The sequence below is a fragment of the Sarcophilus harrisii genome, chromosome X (genome assembly GCF_902635505.1).
Source record: "Sarcophilus harrisii chromosome X, mSarHar1.11, whole genome shotgun sequence".
Taxonomy (NCBI): Eukaryota; Metazoa; Chordata; class Mammalia; order Dasyuromorphia; family Dasyuridae; genus Sarcophilus; species Sarcophilus harrisii.
Window position 1 is genome coordinate 69,372,863 of NC_045432.1, and position 25,313 is coordinate 69,398,175.

Here is a 25,313-nt window from a genome sequence, read left to right on the forward strand (position 1 = left end):
TATAACTGTCAAAGATTAAATCATGGTAGGAAGCTAATTTTTGTTGAGATAATTTGATCTGTAAAAGACTAATAATAGGCATGTTTCCTTCTTATCTGAGCTTTCCAGTTAGGTATTATTTTCTGTTCTGTTGTAAAAGAATGTCAATATTGTTAGCATTGCTTTTTGTTTTTCATGTTGACTTTCAAGGAGCTCATTCATAAAACATGGGTTGTTCCTATTGGCATTAACTACTATCAACAATAGGTGTCATGTTGTGTTAAATTTGTTGTTAAATAGATGTTAATTTCACTAGGTGTAAGGAGTAAGATAAAAAAGGAAATGATTGGAATTAGAATATTTATCACGTAAAATATGGGTATATTAGCATCATTAAGGACTTTCCCCAAAGGAATTCATTTGATCTCATTTTGAATTTGAGGAGGTAGTCATAATTTATAATTTAATCAGTTGCATTTTATTAGAAACGTGTCATAGTAACACATTTTTAAAAGCAGTAATGGGGTTTACAGATGTAAGCAAAGGGAAAGAAAATGGAAGGCTTAAAGAATTGATAATTCGATCATATACTATTTTTATCATTTTGACTGTTTTTCTTATTATTTTCCCCATCAGTCTAGACAAACTTTTAGGAGCTATCACTACAGCAGCTGAAAGAAACAATAAAGAACGATTTTCACCAATTGTGGAAGGATTGGAGAACCATGAAACCTTGCAATTACAGGTGGGTTTTTCCTCTACCCATGTAGCTTATTCACTTGGATTAAGTTCATCTTTTGGCATATTTGCTGCATTATTTTTGGCACTATTAAAATAAACTTTAGCATTGAAAGTAAAACTCATGTTATTAAAAAGCTGAACTCTTTTTATGGTATTAAATGTTCAATTCTAGGAAATGTCACAGTTTATTGTGAATGCCACACTTGGACTTTTTATTGATCTGAAAAGTACACATTTTTTTTGGTGCCAACTACAGTTTTCTGTGATTTTTCTATCTCATTGAATGGAATTACTGGATTTAATCAAATTTTTGGTTCCGGTTTCATAGTGGAGCTTCATGTAGACTAGTCTTGCTTGGCAGGGAACATAAACTGAAAATGAAAATTGCCTTTTCCCAGATGTTTTAGGAAACAGACCTTTTGATTAACAACATCTTGGTGGTTTTCTCTCTCTTAAAGGCATTAGTGTGGTTTTGTGTGCCCCATGGTCTAAGTGCACTTGAGCCATCAAAGGATATTCTATCATTTGCTATTGTTAAATTATTTAAGTTATAAAGAATTGATTAGCTAATGGGAGAAATTACAGCGCTGCATTTCTTTTAGTTTTTTCCAACAGCAGATAATAGTAATCTTTTTTTTCTTTAAGTAGTCAAAAAATGAATTTTCATTTCTAAAGTAACACGTGTCTTCAATCTACCAACAATAGTATCTCTTTCTTCAATGATACTTTGTAAACTACTACTGGCACCAGTGAAATTAATTTAAACGTTTTAGGTGACTTTCAGGGGGAAATATCCTTTAGTTCAGCTATATCTTATTAAACTAGAGCAGTGTTATCCATAGTGTTTAAAAACCATACTTATAAATGTGCTCCTAGGGAGAACTTTTAAAATATTCTGCAATGAATGTGGACTGTGATTGTGTGCTGTTACATAGCTCTCTCTATTTCATTTCCTTTCAAAGCTTCAGAAAATTTTTTTTATTGTATTTTCCTATGCAATTAATAGGAAAGTATTTTTTATTTTTTTTTTAAAACATTGAAGTCTGATTTTAGAACTGGATTATGGAATTATTCATCACATGCACTGGCATCTAATGTGGTAGGACCCTGAATGAATGTAGTTGGAAAGTAACTTTCTCCTTTCCTGGATAGAATTGTCTTTTTATGTGTTTGTTTATTTCACAGTTAATAAGTTTTTATTTCCTCTCCCATCCTTCTTCCATTTTGAAGAAAAAAAAGAAGAAACAACCCCCTTGTAACAAATAGAGTTTGTCATGTAAAAAAAGCAATTCCCACATTTTCAGTGTCCCAAAATATGTAACGTCATCTTCAATCTGTCACTGTCCGATGGAATTGTGCTTGGTCACTACATTGATTGTATTTAAATCTTCCAAGTTCTCTGTCTTTACACTGTGATTGTAATTGTAGAAAATGTTCTCCCGGTTGCACTCGCTTTTCTCTGAATTAATTACATCTTTATCTTCCCAGGTTTCTCTTTACTTACCTTTTTCCTAGTTTCTTGGAGAACATTGTTTTATTACATTCATATACCAGCATTTCTTCACTCATTCCCTAATTCACTGGTACCAGTGTCCGCTTAGATATAAAAAATGTCATTTACAGAAGATGGCGGCAAAGATGGCTTCTCTTGCTTCCCCCCAGTGCACATCCATCGTGGCTCTTAGAAATGCTCTTGCTGAGATAAGTTTTTCTGCATTATTCAGTTGATTACTCCATCAGCTAAACTCCAGAGACTTGCGACTCTTGACAGTTTTTTTCTTTTTGATAATGTGAATCATGCCCTTTCGAAACAGAATCTTCCAACTCCTTCTCCCCCATGTAAAGGGCATCAGGTGCTAATCCCTACCGGAAAAGGGCAAAGTGGGAATGGTGTCTCCAAAATGGAAAAGTTTAGATCCAGATATAGCCTTGGCTTCTCAAACCACAATCTGTACTTGTCATTTACTCTGATTAAAAGCTCGAATCTCACTTCCAAAAACTATAGCAGGTTTTGATGATTAAAAAACAAAAACATTTAGTAGCATTGCCATCATCTAAAAATAAAGAAGGTATGAGTTTTATTTATGTATCTATTTTAGGCCAGTATACACAGAGCCGTGACTGTCTACGAGCCAAATCTAGAAGCCTTGTCGACCACATAGCCATTTATTTAATGTACTGCTTCAGTTCAATTCAACACTATTTCTGAAGGGCCTATGTGCCAGGCACTTGGAATAAAAAGACAACAGCGAAGACAGTTTCCATTCTCTAGTTAAAAATAAGACTTAGAATGTAACACTAAGTGAAAGTGGGGATTTGGATCCAGAAGGACTTTTGAGGCCTAAAGATCCTTGTTCTATAACATGACAGTGAAGCTCAATGCATCTAAGTTATTGATCTTAGTTTGTACTGGGTGCATTGTGTTGGACAGAGTGCCTGGCCTGAAGTCAGAAAGGCTTATCTTGCAGAGTTCAAATCTGGTCTCAGACACCTCCTAGTTGTGGTACCCTGGGAAGGTCACTTCAGCATTTACCTAAGTTTCCTCATCTGTAAAATGAACTGGAGAAGGAAATGGCAAACCTCTCTTGTATCCAGGAACACTTTCTCCAATGAGATCATGAAGAGTCAGACATGACTAAAAATCACAACTTTCAGAGCCAGGAGTCGAAGCCAGGTTTTTTGATCCCACTTTTTATTTTTGTTTTCAGTGAAAAAAACTTATTATTTTTCTTCTTCTCATGAGCTCTCCCTCACCAAATGAAAAAGCAAAACCCAAAACCCTTGTAGCAGACATGTATGCTCAAAATAAAGTCCTACATTTGTCATGTTCAAAAATATGTCTATTTACCATCTGGAATCCATTATCCTTTAGTCAGGAAGTAGATAGCTTGCTTCATCATCAGTTCTCCGGAATTGTGGTTTGTGCCTGCCTTGATTAGAGTTCTCAAGTGTTTCAAGGTTGCTTTTCTTGTTAGTAGTATAGCACCTGTTCTCCAGGTACTATTCACTTTATTCTGCATCATTTCATGAAAGTCTTCTCAGGTTTCTTGGAAACCACTCCTTTTGTCATTTCTTACCACATTATTCCATTCAGGTCATTCATTGTTGAGTCATTCTCCAGTAAATGGTCACTTTGCCACCACAAAGGGAGCTGCTATCACAATTTTTGTACATAGGAGTCTTTTTCTTCTTTCTTTGGGGCACAATCCTCATAGTGATATAACAGAGTCAGAGACTATGCAATTTAGGGATTTGGTGCTGGGATAGTTCCAAATTGCTCTTCAGAATAGCTAAACCATGCCTCTATGAACAGTATATAAGTCAGTAGATTAAACATTAATTACCTACAGTATTCTAGGTGCTTTCTTAAGGATCCACAAGACAAAAAAGACAGTTCTTTCTTTCAGCAAACTCAATCTAATGCAAGCTGCAACATGCAAATAACTATGTTCAGGCAATATGTGGACACAGTAAGTTGGAGATCATTGACAGAGAGAAGTCTCTAACATTAAAGGGGTTTGAGAAAAGCTCATTGTAGAAGCTAAAATTGTTGGTATAGTTTGAATCAAGCCAGGGAAGCTAGGAGACAGAGATGAGGGAGAGAATTCTAAGCATGGGAAACAGCCAGTAAAAATGTGATACTGTTTCCTAAAAGTCACTCGGCTATACATGCCCTTTGAGCCACTGAAACCATAACTAAGCCTGTACTCCGAAGAAATATGAAAACATGTACGTATGTGTGTGTGTGTGTGTGTGTGTGTGTGTGCATAGCACCTTATTAATTGACAAAGAACTGGAATATTTAAGGAAGTGCTTATCTATTGGGGAATGGCTCAACAAATTATGGTATATGTGTATTTATTACAATATTACAATTTTACAATTTATTTATTTATTACAATACAATATTACAATTTATTACAAATTATAAAAGGAACAGTTTCAGTAGCAACTAGGAAAATCTCAATGAACTGAGACAGAGTAAAGTGTTCAGGGAAAGGAGAGCAATTGAGATGATGATGACAGCTTTGAAAGACTTTCAAATTCTTATCCATGCAATGATAATGACCAGTAGAAGACACTTAGTGGAAAGCATTCTTCCCACCTTCTTTTTGGGAAGTGTGATGGACTTCAGAGTACAGGCAGGACAAGACAGATTTTTCAGCATGGGCATTGAAAAAAAATTTGTTTTGATGGATTATGCATACTTGTAATGAGGGTTATTTTAATTGTTCACTTGAGGGTTTGGAAGTGGTGGGGCAGATGATAAGTGCAAGTAATAAATAAATTGCATTAAAATAATAAAAAGCTGCAAAGCAGTTAATGATTAAAGGCCATTAAGGAAATATTGTTATTGAATCCACTGTCTGCCTTGCTACAAGGTTTCCTGGCAATTTCCTGCTCATATATTGTAGAAATTGGGACACCCAGTTCCATTAAGCCACTGTCCATTCCCAGGCCTTTGTAGAAGAGACATTCTCAGAATTCTTAATGAAAATTGGTCTGTGAAATTAAAGAGCTAATAATAAATTGATACTTTGGGCATAAACTAGGATGGAATTGTATTTCTCTAAACAAAATTTCAAGATATTGTTGCCCTTTCCCATTCAGATTAACTACTGATAGAATCGGTGTATATACATTTCTATATTGTTGAGCCCTGGAGCTACTGTCCCAGTTCTTGTTATGATTATTCTCCTAGACTGATGTGGAGCTACTAGTTTCTTTCTGTGCTTAGGGGGTAACCCGAGATGTTGGACATACTTCCCTAAAGCAAAAAGATCATGAGTTCCCAGGACTGTTTCTTCCATGATTATTTATTATTTCGCTAGACTTTATTAACTTTTATATTTGGACTTTTACCAAGAGTTAAAGCAATTATAAAATATTGCCCTCCCTCCAAAGTTTGATACACTCCCTTAAGTGCATACAGAATCCAGAACAAGTGGGCTCAAACTTAGAGAGCATATGTTGCAAAGAGGTGCCTTACAGATTCTGGTTAAAGGAAGTCTTTTTTTTCTCCTTCATGGGATGGTGATCAAGAAGTTCCTTGTAGGCATGCTGTCTTTTTTTTTTTTTTTTTTTGCTGAGCTCCTTGGGGAGTATTGATGCAGCCAGTGTTGCTAAGCTGCTAAAATTCTGATGGAAAGGAGAAAAGTTCTATGGATCTTTACATTTTCCTTCAACTAAGATGAGTTGTGAATGGTGGTGGTCAGAGCTAAGGCTCCTTTTTATTGTAGTAAGTTTATTTTTAATACCTATTGCTTTATGAATCATGTTGAGAGAGAAAAATCAGAGTAAAAGGGAAAAACCATGGGAGAGATAAAAAAAAATTAGAAAAAAGAAGTGAATATAATATGTGTTGATTTGCATTAAGTCTCCTAATCTTTTTCTGGATGCAGATGGCATTTTCTCTCCAAAGTCTATGGGGACTGCCTTGGATCACCGAACAATTGAAAAGAACCAAAGCTTTCATAGTTGATCATCGCACTTTCTTGTTATTGTGTACAGTGTATTCCTGGTTCTGCTTGTTTCTCTCAGGTTCAGTTCATATCAGTCTTTCCAGGCCTTTCTATAATCAGTTTATTCATCATTTTTTATACAATAATATTCCATTAGCTTGATGTGGACATCTGCTCTTTTTGCAGTTCTTTGCCACCATAAAAAGAGCAGTTACAAACAGTTTTGCACGTGTGGGTCTTTTTCTCTCTTTTATGATCTCTTTGGGATACAGACCCAGTAATGGCATTGCTGGATCAAAGGGTATGCACAGTTGTATAGCTTTTTGGCCATAGTTCCAAACTGCTCTCTAAAATGCTTGGATCATTTCACCACTCTACCAACAGTACATTAGTGTCCCAATTTTTCCATATTCCCTCCAATGTTTATCATTATCTTTTCCAGTCATTTTACCCAATCTGAGAGGTGTGAGTTGTTTTAATCTGCATTTCTCTAATCAATAGTGATTTAGAACATTTTTTATATAACTATAAATGGCTTTAATTTTGTTATTTGAAAATTGTTCACATCCTTTGACCATTTATCAATTGGGGAATGATTTGTATTCTTATAAATATTTTAGAAATGAGGCCTTTATCAGAAACACTGCTTATAAACATTTTTTCCCCAGCTTTATACTTCCCTTTTTAATCTTGTTTCTGTTGGATTTGATTTTGCAAGTCTCCTATCTTTAACATCCCCACCCCCAGAAATGATTGCATTTCAAATGTGACTCACATCTTTTCAGTGCAGATGTTTGGTCAACTTCAGTCTTTCTTGGACCCTAATTGGCTTGATAGTTTTCCTGAGTGAATCCTAACACTCTTCCCTGTGCAGTGTAACTTTTGTTTTCATCCAGTGGTTTGTTAGGTATATCTACTTGATGAGTAGATATCCCTTATGTGGAATATCTTGGATAGTTTTATTCAAATTAGAGTCATTCACAATTGGTTAAGGTACCAGGAAAATAATTTCATCATTTTCCTTAGGTGGGATTTAATAATTTGATTGGTTTAATTACTTGATCCTGCCCTTACATGTAAAACAACAGGTGTTTCCAAATTATTTGCCAGAACTATTTCAAAGATGGTATCTGTTAGGACTATAGCAAGGGAGGTAGATGGATACTGCCTTGCTAAAGCATGTAACACTGCCAGTGAGGCTATGCTCCTTTTTCCTATCTTCTTTTGATCGATAGACCAAAAATCAGACAGTAACAGAATCTGTGTTTGTGACTGTCCTCATTGCATTCATCTTAGGAGTCCTTTGAAATTATAGACCATTATCTTCATGTATGATGTCATTTCATCACAATTTTGAACTAGCAAGTCCTTTGGACTCACCTATAGAATCATCGTTTTAAAAAATTATTCTTTACATAAAGATTATCCGAAGATTCAATAAGTAGGGCCTTTATTTTGGCCAGGGAAAGATAAATAAATGTTAGCACCTCCTCAGTGTTAAGTCCTGATTCTTTGATGGGATGCAGTGGTGCTGCTACATTTCCCCTTTTAGATTTTATCTTAAGTTGAAAATTCACTTCAGCAAAGTATGTCTGTATCTGTGTTGTGTTCCAAATTTTTCTCCCTCCCTTCTCCCCGCTTCCTCCCCTAGACAGCAAGTAATCCAGTATAGGTTAAGCACTTGCAGTTCTTCTGTGCATATTTCTACATTTATCATGCTACACAAGAAAAATCAGATCAAAAAGAAAAAAAAATGAGAAGGAAAAAAGCAAGTAAACAACAAAAAGGTGAAAATACTATGTTGTGATCCACACTCAGTCCCACAGTTCTCTCTCTGGATGCAGATGCTCTCTCCATCACAAGTCTATGGAAACTGGCTTGAATCACCTCATTGTTGAAAAGAGAGATCGTTGTTTTATGTACCTTGAGGGCCCACTGCATACGAATGAATGAATATTTCACTTGTACTTCCCAAGCCAGACCTGCATAGACCTTCCTTGGGAGAAAAGTCCCTCAAATCTGAACTCTCAAAACGTTGCTTCTTTCCTTGAGCATCTTTCACCTAATGGAGCTTCTCTTCCTTTTCTCTCTGACCCCCTTTATCTCCCCCCTCCACCACAACACACTTCCACCTCTGAGAACATTCAATTGACATCACTGTCGTTGACCTTTGGAGAGTGCGTGTCTTTCATATACTGCTTACTCCCTGAGATTTTACAGACCAAAACGCCCTTTCTTGGCTTTCGTGATTAAACCTTTCAGTGTAAGTTACTGGAGTCCTGGTATCATATTGTCTTTGAACTTGTATTTTCAGTCAATAGCATTATGCTTAACAGGTAATAAATGAATAAATGAATGAAAAATAATTTATTAAAGTTTTATGTCCCCAGCACTGTGCTTAGGGCTGGGAATAAAAGTACAACCTAACAAGCCAGTATTTACCCTCAAGGAGCTTTACTGGGATCAAATGGATCCATGGTTTGGTCCCAGGGCTGAATGAGACTATCGTCTCTGAGAATCCAACAAACAATGTGAGGTCTCAATGACATATACACACATGGCTCAGACTCAGGGGGTAGACTGAGGCAGGGGTGGAGTCAGGGTGCTGAGAGTGGGAATGGGACTCTGACAGGGTGGGGTGAGTCACCGGAGATGGGGATGACATAATCAGGAGGAGGCATCTGGACATGGGGAGAGGCATCTTGATAAGACAGTATCTGATATTCTAATAGCTTGGGATGGAGAGAGGCATTTTCATATTCTAAAATATAAGATCTTTTATCCTTATCAAATATTCTGATAAAGAGAGAGGGGTGGTTTTACAGGATTGAGCAGAACAATTATAAACTGAGATACAACAATTTAGGGAAACTGAGGCAGGACAATTAGGGAAACTGAGTCAGGACAATAAAAGAGAACTGTGGCATAACAATACAACACTACCATCACCACCAGGAACACCAAGTGGCTTTATTTCCTTTTAAAGCCTGAATATGTTTTCCATATCTTATTTCATGACCCTGGGACTAGAGAAAAGCTAAAGGACTATTGCAATAACTCTTACCCCAAGTTTCTCTCAAATCCAGTAAAATCTTCTGGCTTTTCAGACTCCTAATACCCTGTCCCTTTCCTATCTTTCTGGCCTTGTTACACCTGAATTATGCCAAGGTATTGTGGGAGAAACTGGCTTCCAGATGGTTCCTTGCTAAGATCCCTTTGTGCCCCCCATGCTTGGAACTATTTACCTCATTTTCCCTCCTTGGCTTTCCAGGCTTCTTCTCATTGTCATCTAAGATCCCTTTTTTTTTAAAGAAGTCTTTTCTCATCTTTAATTTCAGTATCCTCTTGTTGACTTTTCTTCCAGTTTGTAGTATACATCTCTTGTTTGTGTGCACTTGTTTACATCCTGACTCCTCCATTTGACTTTGAGCTCCTTGAGGTCTGGCAGTACTTTCCTTTTTACTCTGTACTCTACGTCACACTCTAACTTTTAATACAGTAGCACTAAGCCTGGGATGTTCTTAGTGCTTGGTAAATGCTTGTTGACTTGTTAACTTTTCTTTCCTAACTTTTTTTTATTAATTTGATACATTTCCCTATAGGTCTTAGGCTTTGAATTTATTATTTTGACCAAAATGTGACCTACTTTTGGTTCATCAGAACTGTTATCTTTTTTTAAAGTAAATTTTAATTGACAACTTTTGTTTTTCTCTCCCTTAAATTTGGCCCAGTATTCTTCCCCCACAGTTCTCCCAAAGAACTCTTCTATATAATAAAACTATTTTTTAAGAAAAAGTGGAAGATGAAAAGAAAAATCACACAAATATATCAGTACATTGAAAATTTTTCTGATGAAAATAAATGCAAAATTCCAGATCCATGGGCCTCTTCCCACTGCACAGGAGTAGAGAAGCATGTCTCCTCTTCTTTCTTTTTTGTGGCCCTATTTACAGGACTAAGTTTTCTTCTCTTTCTTTAAGAATGAGGCTGGTTTTGTTCTCTGTTGCCTAATCACTTTGCCTCTTTTGGTCTCACCTTGAAAATGAGAAAATGGTGATGTCCAAGAGCCTGGTCTGTGAAGAGGAAGCATGGTGCTTGGTGTCTAGAGGCTCTTCATGTGACTTCACACTACCTACAAGCAGTCCTGAACATACTAGGAGGACCAAGCCAAAGGCAGTGTACACAGCTCTGTTGTTTAAAAGAAAGTAATTAGTGCTGTATTTTAACCGAATGACTTCTCTATTTCTGTAGCATCTTGAGAATTCTCAAAATGTTATTGCAGTCTTGGGAAGTCATTCTGTTAAAATATAGCAGTAATTACATTTTAAAATAACAGCTATATACTTCTTTCTTTTGGACTTTAAAACACATTATTAACTTCTCATGAAAATCCTTCTAACTCACCTTTAATGCAAAATCTCATGAGTGTTAATTTTTTTTCTTTCACATATTAGGGATAATAGCTCGTGAAAGAGGAGAGAAGTAATAATGACTGATGGATTTATAAAAAAAAATTTTTTTTAAAACATTTTATAGTTTACAAAGTGCTTTGCTGAGGCTAAGAAGTTGTGACCTGTCTAGATTCATTTAGCTATTAAGTAATAAAATACTCAATTTGAACTCAGTTCTTCTGACTTCTGACACTTCCCTTTATGCTATCCTGCCCTAATAAAAGTGCTTAATTAAAAATCATGCATTAGCCTGAAGAAGAGAAGTCTTTATGAAGAGGAGAGGAGAAGTGGAACATGACAATTATCTTCCAATGTTGGGGACAAAGATTTGAAGATACTCCATAAAATGTAGAGACAGATTTTGGTCATGTATACTTATTGTGTATCTAATTTATATTTTAATATATTTAACATCTACTGGTCATCCTGCCATCTAGGGGAGGGGGTGGGGGCGTAAGAGGTTTGGCAATTGTTAATGCTGTAAAGTTACCCATGCATATATCCTGTAAATAAAAGGCTATTAAATAAAAAAAAAATGTAGAGACAGGAGTAGTGGGAACAAATTACTTTATTCTCAGTGTCCCCTTCAAACCTGCTTACTTCTAACATACAGAATCCACACAATCTCAACCCAAAGTTATTTAGTACAGCCCAGAATTCTGTGCAGCTTAGATTAAAAAGCATGTCAAAAACCTCATCAGACCGCCCCTCATCAGTATCTGAGTCTTATCAGGCTTCTACCAAGTCTGAAGGAAAGCCAGTAAGAAATCTAGTTTTTATGAAAATATTTTGTAATTTTTTTAAAAAATATGTTTTTGTATTGTTATGTAGGTATTGTGGTAGCACGTACTTTGAGTTCCATGTTGTTTTGTATTTTTAGAATTTTTAATTCATATTCAAGCTATTGTCACAATAGTTTTGCAGTCTTACCAAAAGCTTGCTCATCCCTTGCCTGCTAACTGTCTTGTAGTACACATGTACACACAGGGACATGCGTGTAGCGCACACATATGCATGCATACACACATATATAGGAGCAAATGTCTAGATTCCTCTAAGATCCCTGTTAACATTTACCATAATTTATTTAATGTTTCATCTCTTGTATCTGTTAAGACAAAGGGCCTTCCTTGGTCCATTTCCTAGTGTCATTGCTTTTCAGATTACTTACTGTCCATCAATTTATCTTGTGAGATTTCTAATTCAGGGGCTCAGAGACCTCCATTTCAGGTGGGGGCCAAGGACAGTCATCTCGTTTCCCACAAGCTGGACTCCTTTTGAATTTTTTTGGGTTACTCCAGTATGTTCTTGAGTATTTCCGTGACCCCTACCCTTTTCATTTTCCTTTTGTGTGGTTTTTTTATGAGCTCATAAACTCATTGAAGCCAAGGATTCTCTTTTTATGTGTATTTGTCTCTTCAGTGCTTAGTACTGTGCTTGGTACCTAGTAGTTGCTTAGTAATTATATACTGATTGGTCATATTTGTGTATGTTGCTTGTCCCATTAGAATATAAGTTCCTTGAGGGCAGGGACTATTTTTGCTTTTTCTTTGTACTCCCAGGACTGATCCCTAGCACATAGAAAATTCTTAATAATTGCCTATGAATTTATTGATGAAAATAAAAGCAATTGAAAACAATTTTTTTCATTCTAATACTGCCATTTAATATTTAAAACTAAAGGTGATTGAGGAATACAAAATGCTTTCATGTCACTTCTTTTCTCTTTGTTTGAAATGTCTATTCTTTACATAGTTTCACTTTTATCTTTTGCATTAATTACCATATCTTTTTCACTCTTTCTAGTGACCTTTTAGAAGTTGTCTTCATTACTATTAATTATTTTAGATAAATCTTATGTTACTTTTATAGTTATCAATTAGCATAAATTATTCAATCTGACAGTCTCAAAACTTTGAAGTGAAGGTTCCTCATTAAAATATTATGAGCATAAAATGAGGACGTCAGAAAAAAGAAAAAGAAGCCATCATTTACATTCTCACACATTTATACCATAGAAATAATCAATTTATGCTATTGTCCACACTTCTATAACCATTAAATATTAGCCACATCATTTTGTCTTTCTTTGAATTTTCAAATAGGTTGGTAACATCTTTCCTCATTTTTCTGTAATCAGTAAACATTTATTAAGTGCTTGCTATGTGCTGTAGGTACTATGTTGAGGACTATATGAGTACCCAGCCTGATTCATTCTTATAGGATGATGGTTCATTGTATCAATGAATCCCATATTTCACTGATGGCATATCTACCACTATTCTTCTACTACATAGCATAGTCCATTCATGCCTTCCAGTCTTGTGCATTTCTTATTCCGATTCCCAATGGAGGTAGAGGTCTTGTTTTGCTTAACTTTCAGGTTCATCATGCACCCTGGGTAGTCTTCAAGTAGAAATTAGAGTCTTTTGCCAAAACACTTGTTACAGAAAAGTACAAAATATTACTGTCAGGTATATGATAATTTTTTTTGCTTCTTACCATATAGAAATGGAAATTTCTTTTAATTAAAATGGAAGGGGCTCGTAAGTATCCTTTCACAAGCAATACAGGGATGCCCCACCATATACATTTTTCTCTTCTGGAAGACAAAGATACAGTTGTGAGACTAAAGTATCGATAGTTTTCTTTCTCATTCCCCTTGTATATACGTTGCCTGATTCTGATCATCCAGCCACCTTGGCCGTGGTCTATACTTTCTTGAATTGTTCAGTCACAGGATGACCTGACAGTAGCAGTATGTTTTTTGCTCAGTTCCTCTCCCTATAATTGGCTGGCATCTTACTGAAGATCTCTGGACCTCTCAGACTTGACCAAAGCTGGAAAAATCCATTTCTTAGGAAGCCTAGACACTGACCTTTGCCTGGGAAGTGCAACAGAGAATAAGAAGCTGGTGGCCATGATTTCTGTCTCACTTAGGCAAGGACTTGTTGCTGTTGTAGTCACTCTTGTTGCTGAAGGAAATGGGGAGGTTCGAAAAAATGATCTCTCCTTCCCCTCTTAAGGAAAGACTAAAGTAGAGAAATTAGAAGCAACAGAGCCTCAAAGAGAGTGGGCTCAGTGGTGTGAAGTCTCACTATTACTGACTACCTAGTGAGTAGAGTTTTGGACACGAGTCCATTCACTCCATAAAGTATAATTGACTCAGTCCCATTCAACACAACCTTTGTCACTGGGGACAAATCAGCATTTGCTATGTTGTTTCAGCCAAGTGCATGTCCCTCACTAAGAAGCCCCTGAGAACTTCTGTTAAATAATGTTCCAGAGCCATCCCTTCCTCCATTCACCCAGATTTGAAACTTAGTATAATCATCCTTAATTATTTCTTCTCCCTCATCCCTCAAAACTAGTCTCTTGCTGGAGTTTGCCAGTTCTCCTTCATGATATCTCTTGCATCCATCTCCTTCTCTTTTCCTATATAAACACTTACCTTAATTTGGGTCTTCATTGTCTCTTAATCGGACTCCTGTGGGAGTCTCTTGATTGATGTCCCTTCTTCCAGTCTTCCACAAAGTTGGCAAAATAACTTTCCTGAGGCATAGGTCTGATTATTTAATGACTCCCTATTGCTTCTAGAATAAAGTACAAACTCTGTAGACTGCCCTTTACCTACCTTTTGAGGCATTATTTAGTATTACTTATATACATGAACTCCACGTTTTAGCCAATGTTAGAATCTCTTTTTCCTGATCTCCATATTCTGCTTCCTCTCTCTGTATTCACATAGACAAAGCTATATGTCTGAAATGTACATTCACTTTCTGTGTAATTCTCAGAATCTTTCTCTTCCAAGTTCAGGCCGGTCCTGTCCTTTCCATGACTCATCTGCTGATTGCCTAATTTCGAGCATTTTTCCTACCTCCTCTTTCCCAATATTTTTAGTTATCAACTTTTTCTATCTTCCTTACCTCAAAGAGTTGAATGTAAACTCCTGAAATGCAGGTTCTGTATAATGTTCGACTCTGGATCCCCATTTTTGGAGGAGAGTGTCTCCAACATATAATAGGTTCTCAAGTATTTGTTGTATTGAATAGAACATGAAGTTATTTTCTTGAGAACTAGATACACATTCTGTCTGTTTTTGTCTCTTCTCAGTGGAGAAGCATGCCTTATTCGTTGTTGGCTCTTGGGTCCACAGAATCAGTTTCAAAAATAATTATTATTCTTGCTTTCATTATATTTCAGCTAATTTGCAAATAAGTGGGTGGTCTTCATCTTTCCCTCCATTCCTTGAGACCAAATACAAAAGTGAAAAGAACTGATGTAAATAAGCGGCCTTGGGCTAAATGGTTAGTGGAGCAGAAAACACTAGTAGTGCTTAGTTTATAATTATATGTACACAAAATGACTTTGCACATGTATGTATTGATTATGTAGTATGACAGCAAATTCATATAGAAATTTAAGTATAAGCTAAAGAAACATATTGATTAAATATAAAAATTTAGACTGTAATTTAGTTTTAGCAATAAATAGTTTGGGGGGAAAATTCACAGCTATGCCTCAATGCATTTATTCATGATGCTGCAAATTTACTTGTACTTTCGATGTGAATCCTGATGAAAGATCATTCCAAAGGGATTGTAGACTAGGCCCCGGAGCTTCATGTTCAGAATTGGAATGAATTGAGACACTCATAGACCGTTTTACAGTTAAGAGCAGGAAGTTTATTCAGCCGGAGCCCAGAATGATACTAAGTGAGGCTAAAGCATTGCCTCCCTTGAGTCTCCCTGCCTCTGTCTTGACCTTGCTGGTGGATAGCTCAGAAGCCTGAGAGAATAGTTACTTTGGTGTCTTCTGCTTAGCAGACTAGGAAGCGCTGCCTCTGGGCAGTTCAGTTTTGAGGAGGGTTTCCATCCATCTTAAGGAAAATCTTGTCTTGTCTACAGGGAGTAGGGCTTAGGAAAAGCTAGGCCAGCCTCGATGGCAGGGCTCTAGAATGGTATTGCTTCAGTCACAAATTGCTCACTTATCTTGTGTGAGTAAGTTTACCCTTGAAAAGCTAACGAGATTTGAAAGAGAATATTTTGGTAATCTAAAAAACCTCTGTAAAGGGACTTCTGTGTCTGAAAGCAGGCGTTTTAATGGTCAAAATTATACTTCAAAAACATTTCCTTTTCTCCTTTGAAAGTGGGAAATGTTATTGAATGATGCTACTTTTGTGTGTTATAGAAAGAACACTGAATTAGCAGTCAGGAGATATGCAGTTGGAAGCTTGACTTGGCTTTTCATTCATTCTGAAACCTTGTGGGCAAGTGAGTGCCTTAACTCCTCTTCCTCCTCAGTTGTTCCCTCCATATATACACAGACGATGAGACTCGTGTGCTACCTGATTGCTGGCTACCTCCCGCACAGCTGAAACCTCCTACTAGACTGTGCTCTGTGGCAAGACGTGGTGTGATGGTCAGTCAATTCCGATGACATTTTACAAGAAGATTGTGTTTAACTGTTCGGAGAAAATGCAAAATGTCAAATGCATGCATTCGTGTGGAATTTCAACTAGAAATTTTGGCTGAATGGAGCCTGGACTCATTTCTGAGGGTTCCTTTCAGACTAATACACATTTTTCCTTTAAGATAGGTCAGCTTTGTCTGGATGTTGTTCTCCCAAATTTTATTATTGTTTTTTTTTTTTACTCTGAAAAGTTGTGGAATATTTGTGGAAGTAGATGGCAGGTACAAAATCACCCTTCATCTTCCGTTTCCCCCAACATTTATAAAAATTATATTGAAACATCATTTAGATGCTGCTGTCGTTCAGTATTCATTTGTATTTGAACCTGTAGGTAATAAATTAATATATCACAATCTTCTTCCTTTTTGATAGTTGTCTTAAAAAAAAACAACTTCCAAGTTTCTTTACAAGGTAACGTTTATGTTCAATATTAGGAAAACTATCAATATAATTGGCCATGTTAATAACCAAATTAACAAAAACCATATGATCATCTCAATAGATGCAGAAAAAGCATTTGATAAAATCCAACATCCATTCCTATTAAAAACACTTGAGAGTATAGGAATAAATGGACTTTTCCTTAAAATAATCAGCAGCATCTATTTAAAACCATCAGTAAGCATCATATGTAATGGAGACAAACTGCAACTATTCCCAATAAGATCTAGAGTGAAACAAGGTTGCCCACTATCACCGTTACTATTTAATATTGTATTAGAAACACTAGCTATAGCAATAAGAGCTGAGAAAAAGATTAAAGGAATAAGAATAGGCAATGAGGAAGCCAAATTATCACTCTTTGCCGATGACATGATGGTATACTTAGAGAACCCCAGAGATTCTGCTAAAAAGTTATTAGAAATAATCCACAACTTTAGCAAAGTTGCTGGTTATAAAATAAACCCACATAAGTCATCAGCATTCTTATATATCACTAACAAAATCCAACAGTCAGAGTTACAAAGAGAAATTCCATTTAAAGTAACTACTGATAATATAAAGTATTTAGGAATCTATCTGCCAAGGGAAAATCAGAAACTTTATGAGCAAAATTACAGACCACTTTTCACACAAATTAAGTCTGATCTAACCAATTGGAAAAATATTAAATGCTCTTGGATAGGGCGAGCAAATATAATAAAGATGACAATATTACCTAAACTAATCTATTTATTTAGCGCTATACCAATCAGACTCCCAAAAAACTATTTTAATGACCTAGAAAAATAACAACAAAGTTCATATGGAAAAACAAAAGGTCAAGAATTTCAAGGAATTAATGAAAAAAAATCAAATGATGGTGGCTTAGCTGTACCAGATCTTAAATTATATTATAGAGCAGCAGTTACCAAAACTATTTGGTATTGGCTAAGGAATAGATTAGTTGATCAGTGGAATAGATTAAGTTCAAGGGACAAAACAGTCAACAAATATAGCAACCTAGTCTTTGACAAACCCAAAGATCCCAGCTTTTGGGATAAGAACTTACTGTTTGATAAAAATTGCTGGGAAAATTGGAAACTAATATGGCAGAAACTAGGCATTGATCCATACTTAACGCCGTACACCAAGATAAGGTCAAAATGGGTTCATGACCTAGGCATAAAGAATGAAATTATTAATAAATTAGAGGAACATAGGATAGTTTACCTCTCAGACCTGTGGAAGGGAAGGTCTTTATGACCAAAGCAGAACTAGAGATCATTACTGATCACAAAATAGAAAATTTCGATTATACCAAACTGAAAAGTTTTTGTACAAACAAAACTAATGCAGACAAGATTAGAAGGAAGCAATAAACTGGGAAAATATTTTACAATCAAAGGTTCTGATAAAGGCCTCATTTCCAAAATATATAGAGAATTAACTCTAATTTATAAAAATCAAGCCATTCTCCAATTGAAAATGGTCAAAGGATATGAACAGACAATTCTCAGATGAAGAAATTGAAACTATTTCTAGTCATATGAAAAGATGCTCCAAGTCATTATTAATCAGAGAAATGCAAATTAAGACAACTCTACGATACCACTACACACCTGTCAGATTGGCTAAGATGACAGGAAAAAATAATGATGATTGTTGGAGGGGATGCGGGAAAACTGGGACATTGATGCATTGTTGGTGGAGTTGTGAACGAATCCAACCATTTTAGAGAGTAGTTTGGAACTATGCTCAAAAAGTTATCAAACTGTGCATACCCTTTGATCCAGCAGTATTACTACTGGGATTATATCCCAAAGAGATTATAAAGAAGGAAAGGGACCTGTATGTGCACGAATGTTTGTGGCAGCCCTTTTGTAGTGGCTAGAAACTGAAACTGAATGGATGTCCATCAGTTGGAGAATGGCTGAATAAATTGTGGTATATGAAAATTATGGAATATTACTGTTCTGTAAGAAATGACCAACAGGATGATTTCAGAAAGGCCTGGAGAGACTTACACGAACTGATGCTGAGTGAAATGAGCAGGACCAGGAGATCATTATATACTTCAACAACAATACTAGATGATGACCAGTTCTGATGGACCAGGCCATCCTCAGCAACGAGATCAACCAAATCATTTCTAATGGAGCAGTAATGAACTGAACTAGCTATGCCCAGAAAAATAACTCTGGGAGATGACTAAAACCATTACATTAAATTCCCAATCCCTATATTTATGCACACATGCATTTTTGATTTCCTTCACAAGCTAATTGTACAATAATTCAGAGTCTGATTCTTTTTGTACAGCAAAATAATGGTTTGGTCATGTATACTTATTGTGTATCTAATTTATATTTTAATATATTTAACATCTGCTGGTCATCCTGCCATCTAGGGGAGGAGGTGGGGGGGGGTAAGAGGTGAAAAATTGGAACAAGAGGTTTGGCAATTGTTTATGCTGTAAAGTTACCCATGTATATATCCTGTAAATAAAAGGCTATTAAAAAAAAAAAGACAAGGTAACGTTTATGAAGAACGTTTATGAAGGCCTGCTATTTGCAGGCCTTGCATTAGTTTCTGTGAATGAACAAGCACTGCTTGCAAGGAGCTTCCATTCTAATGGGAAAGATAATAGAAACCTATAGAACTAAAATACTTTTGCTATGTTGTTGTAATAGTCTGTCCATCCCCTGGAAATAAATAAGAACATTACTCTATATCATACTGTTGATGCAGGATAAGTACAATTTAAAGTAAGTTCCTCTTTGATCCACAGACCTCCATTGGTATAGAGGTAGAAAGGTGGAGAACTGCAAGACTCATTAACTTGTTTCTGGTGCAAATGTTCTCTTTACTTGTAATGTATTAATACAAGCCATTAAGCTAGAATTTCTTCTGGCAAAAACAATCCCAGCAGATGGTAACTTTTCTCTCTATTAATTTTGGATTGGACATGTACTTTGGCTTGTTCGGTCATATCATAGTTATAACATAATAAGGCTCATTCAGGCAGATATGATGATAATATAGTTATGGATATGTGCAATATCAAAGCTACTTCCCAGCTGATTTCAACTATGTGAATAACTGGGGTTTGCTATCATAAATATCAAGGTTAACTTGCCCCTTAATTAAGGCAGTCTCTAATAGGTGCCTCCCGTGTAGTAGGAGACTTTGCTGGGTCATCCTCAAATTGGCAAGTTCCTGTTGTGTCAGATAGTATACGCTTGCTTCAGTATCGCAGGGATCTCTGCTTTCCTTGTTGTGGGTGCTTCCTCCACTGACCCTCATTACATCTTTAGTCCATGGTTTCAAAAATCAGTTATGGCTTCAAAAATGGACTTGCCCTTAGTGACGAGCCTTTGTGACCTTGACATTTATTTGACAGATTTGGTCATCCAGTGCGGTAGGGCATGTCCCCTCCAAGAATGGGCTTTGAAAACCCAGGGTCATGGGCATGGTATGATATGATATATACCAAGTTGATCTAGATGTAAACTGAAAAGCTCTGCCTTCCCTATCTGTTTTGATCTATTCGCATGGTGCTATTCATTTTAGGATTTTGACACATTTGATGGTTTGATGAACTTTGTCATTTTTTTATCCCCAAATTTTGTTTGTGGAATTCCTTTATTGAACCTGTATGTCACTTATACTGGCAAAATCTTGGAAACTTTTGCTGCTTACGTTTTTAGGATCTGATTACAATCGTACTTTTTTACATACCTGTGTTACCTTAGTTGATTTATTAATTTTGTGAGGTCGGGTGGTGAGACCCGAGTATACTTCAGCCTAGTAATTGCCATGTGTGCTTTGGGTTTGGGCTTGTAGCCTCGTGTGGTGATTTGGTCCAAAGAGAGAGCTGCTACTGTGGACAGTTCTGCCACACATGCGATGGATGGCCCTCAACTCTGGAACTTGGAGTTTTAAGGAGTAGCAAAGGGAGATGAGAGGTTACAGAACTTACTTGGAATCACACCATTGATATATATGTATCAGCAGCAGGATTTGAATCTAATTCTTCCTAATACCAAGACTGACGCTCTAATGTAATAGGTTGCAACTCTGATAAGGGCATCTTCATTCAAAATCTGTTCTCCTTAGATTTCGTTCCACAATGATGAGGAATATAATTCAAGTTGGGGGGGTGGGTTTCATTTGGTACTGATTTTTTTTTCTGTAGAAATTATTGATTTGTTTGTTTCCTTTCCTATTTGAAGTTAACATCTATCAAACCTGCTATTTCCCAGGAGTCTCCTAGCAGATTTTGTGTGTGTGTTAGCCCTTTTAGCATTATATTACTGGTAGTCTGTTTTTAAAACAAATCAATTAAAATGTGCAGCTGTTCAGTTAAACTATTAGCCAGTAGCCTGAGACTTCAGTAGGCATTTTCCAGAAATTCTATTTGGGAATAATATATGGAACACCTGGCAATTAGCATTTTGTTGCTTCCATTCTGTCCTGCAATTTCCTGGGCCTGGAGGTGGTAGGATAGGGGAATAGAGGGGATGAATCTTTTTAGAATAGGTAACTTTAGGGAAAGAAGGATTAGGTATGGCTAGTGAGGGAGCAAAACTCATTTTAACTGATGTACTTAGTGAGAAATCTTTACTTGAAAATAATTCTATTTACTCTAGCTTGAAACAGACATTAATATTGGTGTCATAATGCATATTAAATTATTTGATTTTACTTGCATACATTTATTTAGCCATAATAACTTAATTCATCTTATGTATCTGTATAAGCTACATATATACTTTGGGAAAATATACCATAATCAAAAACCAGGAAGAACGTCATACTATTTGGTTATGGTAGGCTCTCATTGTTCCATATGCCGTCTCAAAAAATATTCGTAATCTTATTCGATAAATTGAAGAAAATTTTTTTTTGTAATGTAGGATTGAAACCTTGTAATTAAGTGGATTGGAAGAAAGGAACTCAAAAGGGAAGGAAGAACCCCCTTTTTTTTTTTTTTTTAAACATACCGTAGCTGAGAAACATAAATGTTTTGTTTATGTGTTTTTCACAAAAGGAGTTTAATTTTCTCTGAGATCAAATTGTAGTCCTCAGCTTAAACATTTGACTGTAGCTGACCATTCATTACATGTGATATTATCTAGTGGTCCATATCTGGTAATGAAATCAAAATTATTCTGGCTATTAGACTTTAAACAATTGATACCATTTTAAAATATTCCAGATTTCCAGAGCTTTGAAATGGTAGACATTTTCAATTTCTTTGTGTGTTTCTTATGGCATTTTATATTGTAAAAACATTTAGTTGATGTAGAGATGAATTTTTTTGTGCATTAAGTGTAGAGTTTCTTAATATTTGGCTTTGCTCTTTAATTAAATTTGATTTCTTCTTGTAGGTCGCCTGCATGCAATTTATAAATGCCCTTGTTACCTCTCCTTATGAACTTGATTTTCGGATACATTTACGAAATGAGTTTCTCCGTTCTGGACTTAAGAAAATGTTACCGGTAAGTGATGTGTTTGGATTTATTTTCCAGTTGAAGTTTGGTATCTTTCCATGGTAGTAAACAAATCTAGGTAAATCTAATTTATCAAGTGTAACTTCTTCAATTTGTTCAGCTCTAAGATTTTATATGTTTTAGCCTTGGCCACCAAAACTCTAGATATTACTTGTAATAGCTACTATATACATATAAGTATATATGTATGAATATATATGCATATAAATATATACACACATATACATAAGTACATTTACGTATCAGAAAATTCAAACCTGTTAATAATGGCTCTAGCAGGGAATTCCCTTTTCTATTCCAGGAGTTGGGATGCTATTTATTTGTTGAGATTTGAGTACTGAGGAGATAAAAGACCTTTATTTTAATTCTCTTATGTGGGTTAAATTTAGTTTCATTCTGAAGATGGACAGAAGCGTATGGATAATCCATCCTCGTCAGGTTGCTAGAAAACTACATTCTGGCTTTTAATTGATATAACATTTTTTATCATTTGATATTCTTTTTATAGGATTACACTGAATAAATGAACACATTTATTCTTTAGGTCCTTCTGAAGTGCCTATGGTCTCTCCTTGTTAAATCTGTGCTGTGAGACCTTGAGTGGACTCTGACCTTGGCCTTGTTAGAGGCCTCTAGGAATATTGGTTATCCAGAGCAGCCCCAGTTATCTAGAACTAAGCTGAAATTAGGAAATAAGGGAAAAAGCTAGATTATTTGTGAAGTCCACATAAACAAAGTCTGTGTTACATATTCATAAAGAACCTTGGAATCGGTTTTTAGTTTATGTCCTCTTATTGTAAATAGAATTTTGGAAGCAGTAAGTTTGAAGTGACAGGATATGTATGTGTGTATATTTGGTGTGATGGTGGTATTTGGGGTGCCGGTGCTATGGGACCTCTATCAGTGAAGTGACACCTGACAGCCACCAGCAAAGGAAGAGACAGGAAAGTGATGAGCAACTGACAAAAAAGCTCAAAATTCTAACAGTTGTGAGTCATTTAATACATGAAACTCGGGGTGTCACTTCATAGGACAACTAAAGATGCTTACGATAGTGACTTTAAGTCATTTAGGCAAGGTTCAAACATGGTCAGTGTGTGCCATGTAGGGTGGCAGGAAAATGTTTAATACATGAAAAAACATATTTTTCCATCCAAAATGGATAAAAGAAAATTCTTTTGATGTTTGAAAGGGTTGATGGTTTTCCTTTGTCTAGAAAATTCTTTTCTATAGTGTACCTTATTCTTGTTCCTACTGGATAATGAGGTATGACATACAGTGCCATGATATGATATGTTTGAATGTCAGCAAGTGACTTCAATTACTTCCCTGTACATTTTGATGTCTCAGTCTTAGAAATAATTCACTCATATCCTTTGGTAGTTTGGGCATGGCTGATAAGCTATATGGGGAATGGTGAAGAGGGTATGTTAGGGGCAAGGGAGATTTATGTTTATGTGAAGTAGGTTTTCTTTGCTTTTAAGACTAGATGAAACTTTTTCAGGCTTGTCATAAAATTTTTGGTTCTTTGATAGGTATTGGATATTTTGGGCTTCTTTAAAGTCACAATGATTTTGAGAGAGACTTTTTAAGTGGAGTTATTAAAGTATGTGTGTGCATTGGGTTTTTTTTTTAACCTTCCTTGATGAGTGATTTTAAAGACATTTTGAATGTAGAACTTTTCACCAATCTAGTTAGCAATCAAGAAGAATCCATCTCTCAGCCAACATTCCAGCATCCTTATTCTTTTTTTAATGTGTCGTTGAAATACTCAAGAGAAATTGAACTCTAGAATTTTTTTCTTAATAAAATCTTTTTCCAATTCCTGTTAATATCTTCAGTTAATTTCTTGAGGAGGAGGAGAAGCAGGCTGACATGAGTGTTGTTTTGTATTTTTATATTTTTATTTTAGTATCTTAGTGTTTAAGAGACAAATGAAAATTAATTTGACCATGATTGGAAGAGAAGGCAACTAGGTGGGTGGCATAGTGGATAGAGTGCAAGGCCTGGGGTCAGGAAGGCTCATCTCTGATCTGGCCTCAAACGCTACCACTGTGTGACCCTGGGCAACTCATTTCACCTTGTTTGCCTCAGTTTCTTCATCTGCAAAATGATCTGGAGAAAGAAATAGCAAACCGCTCCAGTATCTCTGCCAAGAAAACCCCAGATGGGGTCATGGAGAGGCAGACATGATTCAACAGAAAAAGTTGGAAGAGAATTTTTAATTACCATCAAGTGAAAGTCTGGGCCTGAGGCACTGGCAGTATGCTGGCAGCATTTATGAAAAGGCTCTTGGTTTTCTTAGATGTGTCAAGGAAGCAGATAGTGTAGGAAAGAGGAAGAAAGTTGTTTTTTTTTTTTTTAAATTAATTGAACATTTAGTAGGGATCATGAAAAATTATGCACACAATGTATATATAAAAGGTAATTGATTAAGACTGAACTAATGTATAAAGAGTATGTGCAGATTTTAAAACTGATTAAAGATGAATATTTTTGAAAAGTATTTTAAAAAACACATTTTAGATAATACAATCTAAATGTTCTGCCAAGAGGTTTTGGTATGTCACTGAGGATATCGCAATTATTAAGTTCAGATTTTTATTATCTTGATTATCTCAAGAACTTATTACCATATCTTAAAAGACTTGTCATAAGATTTAAGTACAGCTGCTATGTGAATAATGCCTTGACCCTATTTAAATTTAATTCGAGATTCAAGTAATATTTTAGTTAATTAATACTTAAATTTAATATTACATTTAAGATTTTTGCTAATCATTTTAGCCATGGAGCGTATTATAATCCTCAGCTTTGTTTCTTTGTGGAGGATATCTAATTCCAACACAATAACTTCATGTTGATTCCAAGTTTTATTTTTTTTAAAGTCTATATTCAACATAGCATTGATTTTTGGTCACATGTTATTTGGCACCATAAGATAACAATGTGAAATATCCCACAGTTTAAAGAAAACCCAAGTAGATTATTTTCAAAAATAGAAAACCTTATTACATATCACTGCCCAACAAATTTAGATTGTTTGGCTTTGCAAATTATCAGTGTTATGACAATGTAAGTTCTGTTAAAATCAGGATATATAATTAGTTTTGAGTTAATTCCAATTAAAAAATAAAATATAGATTAGGCTCTTTTACGTGGAATACACACACATAAAAGCAGTGCTAAATATTTATTGAATGTTTAATTGTTCAATTAATTAGTTCAATTAATTAAGTTTACTTTAATTAGTCTAATGATTAATGGTG

General features: G+C 35.6%; 1 protein-coding gene across 1 annotated transcript in view; it reads left to right on the forward strand.

Moving 5' to 3' along the window:
- The window catches only part of DIAPH2 (diaphanous related formin 2), an 868,850-nt gene that overhangs the window by 213,530 nt on the left and 630,007 nt on the right, over window positions 1–25,313 (forward strand). The window contains exons 9-10 of the mRNA XM_031944530.1: window positions 616–724; window positions 21,922–22,032. Coding sequence (XP_031800390.1) covers window positions 616–724; window positions 21,922–22,032 — 220 coding nt within the window. The remainder of the gene's footprint in view (window positions 1–615; window positions 725–21,921; window positions 22,033–25,313) is intronic.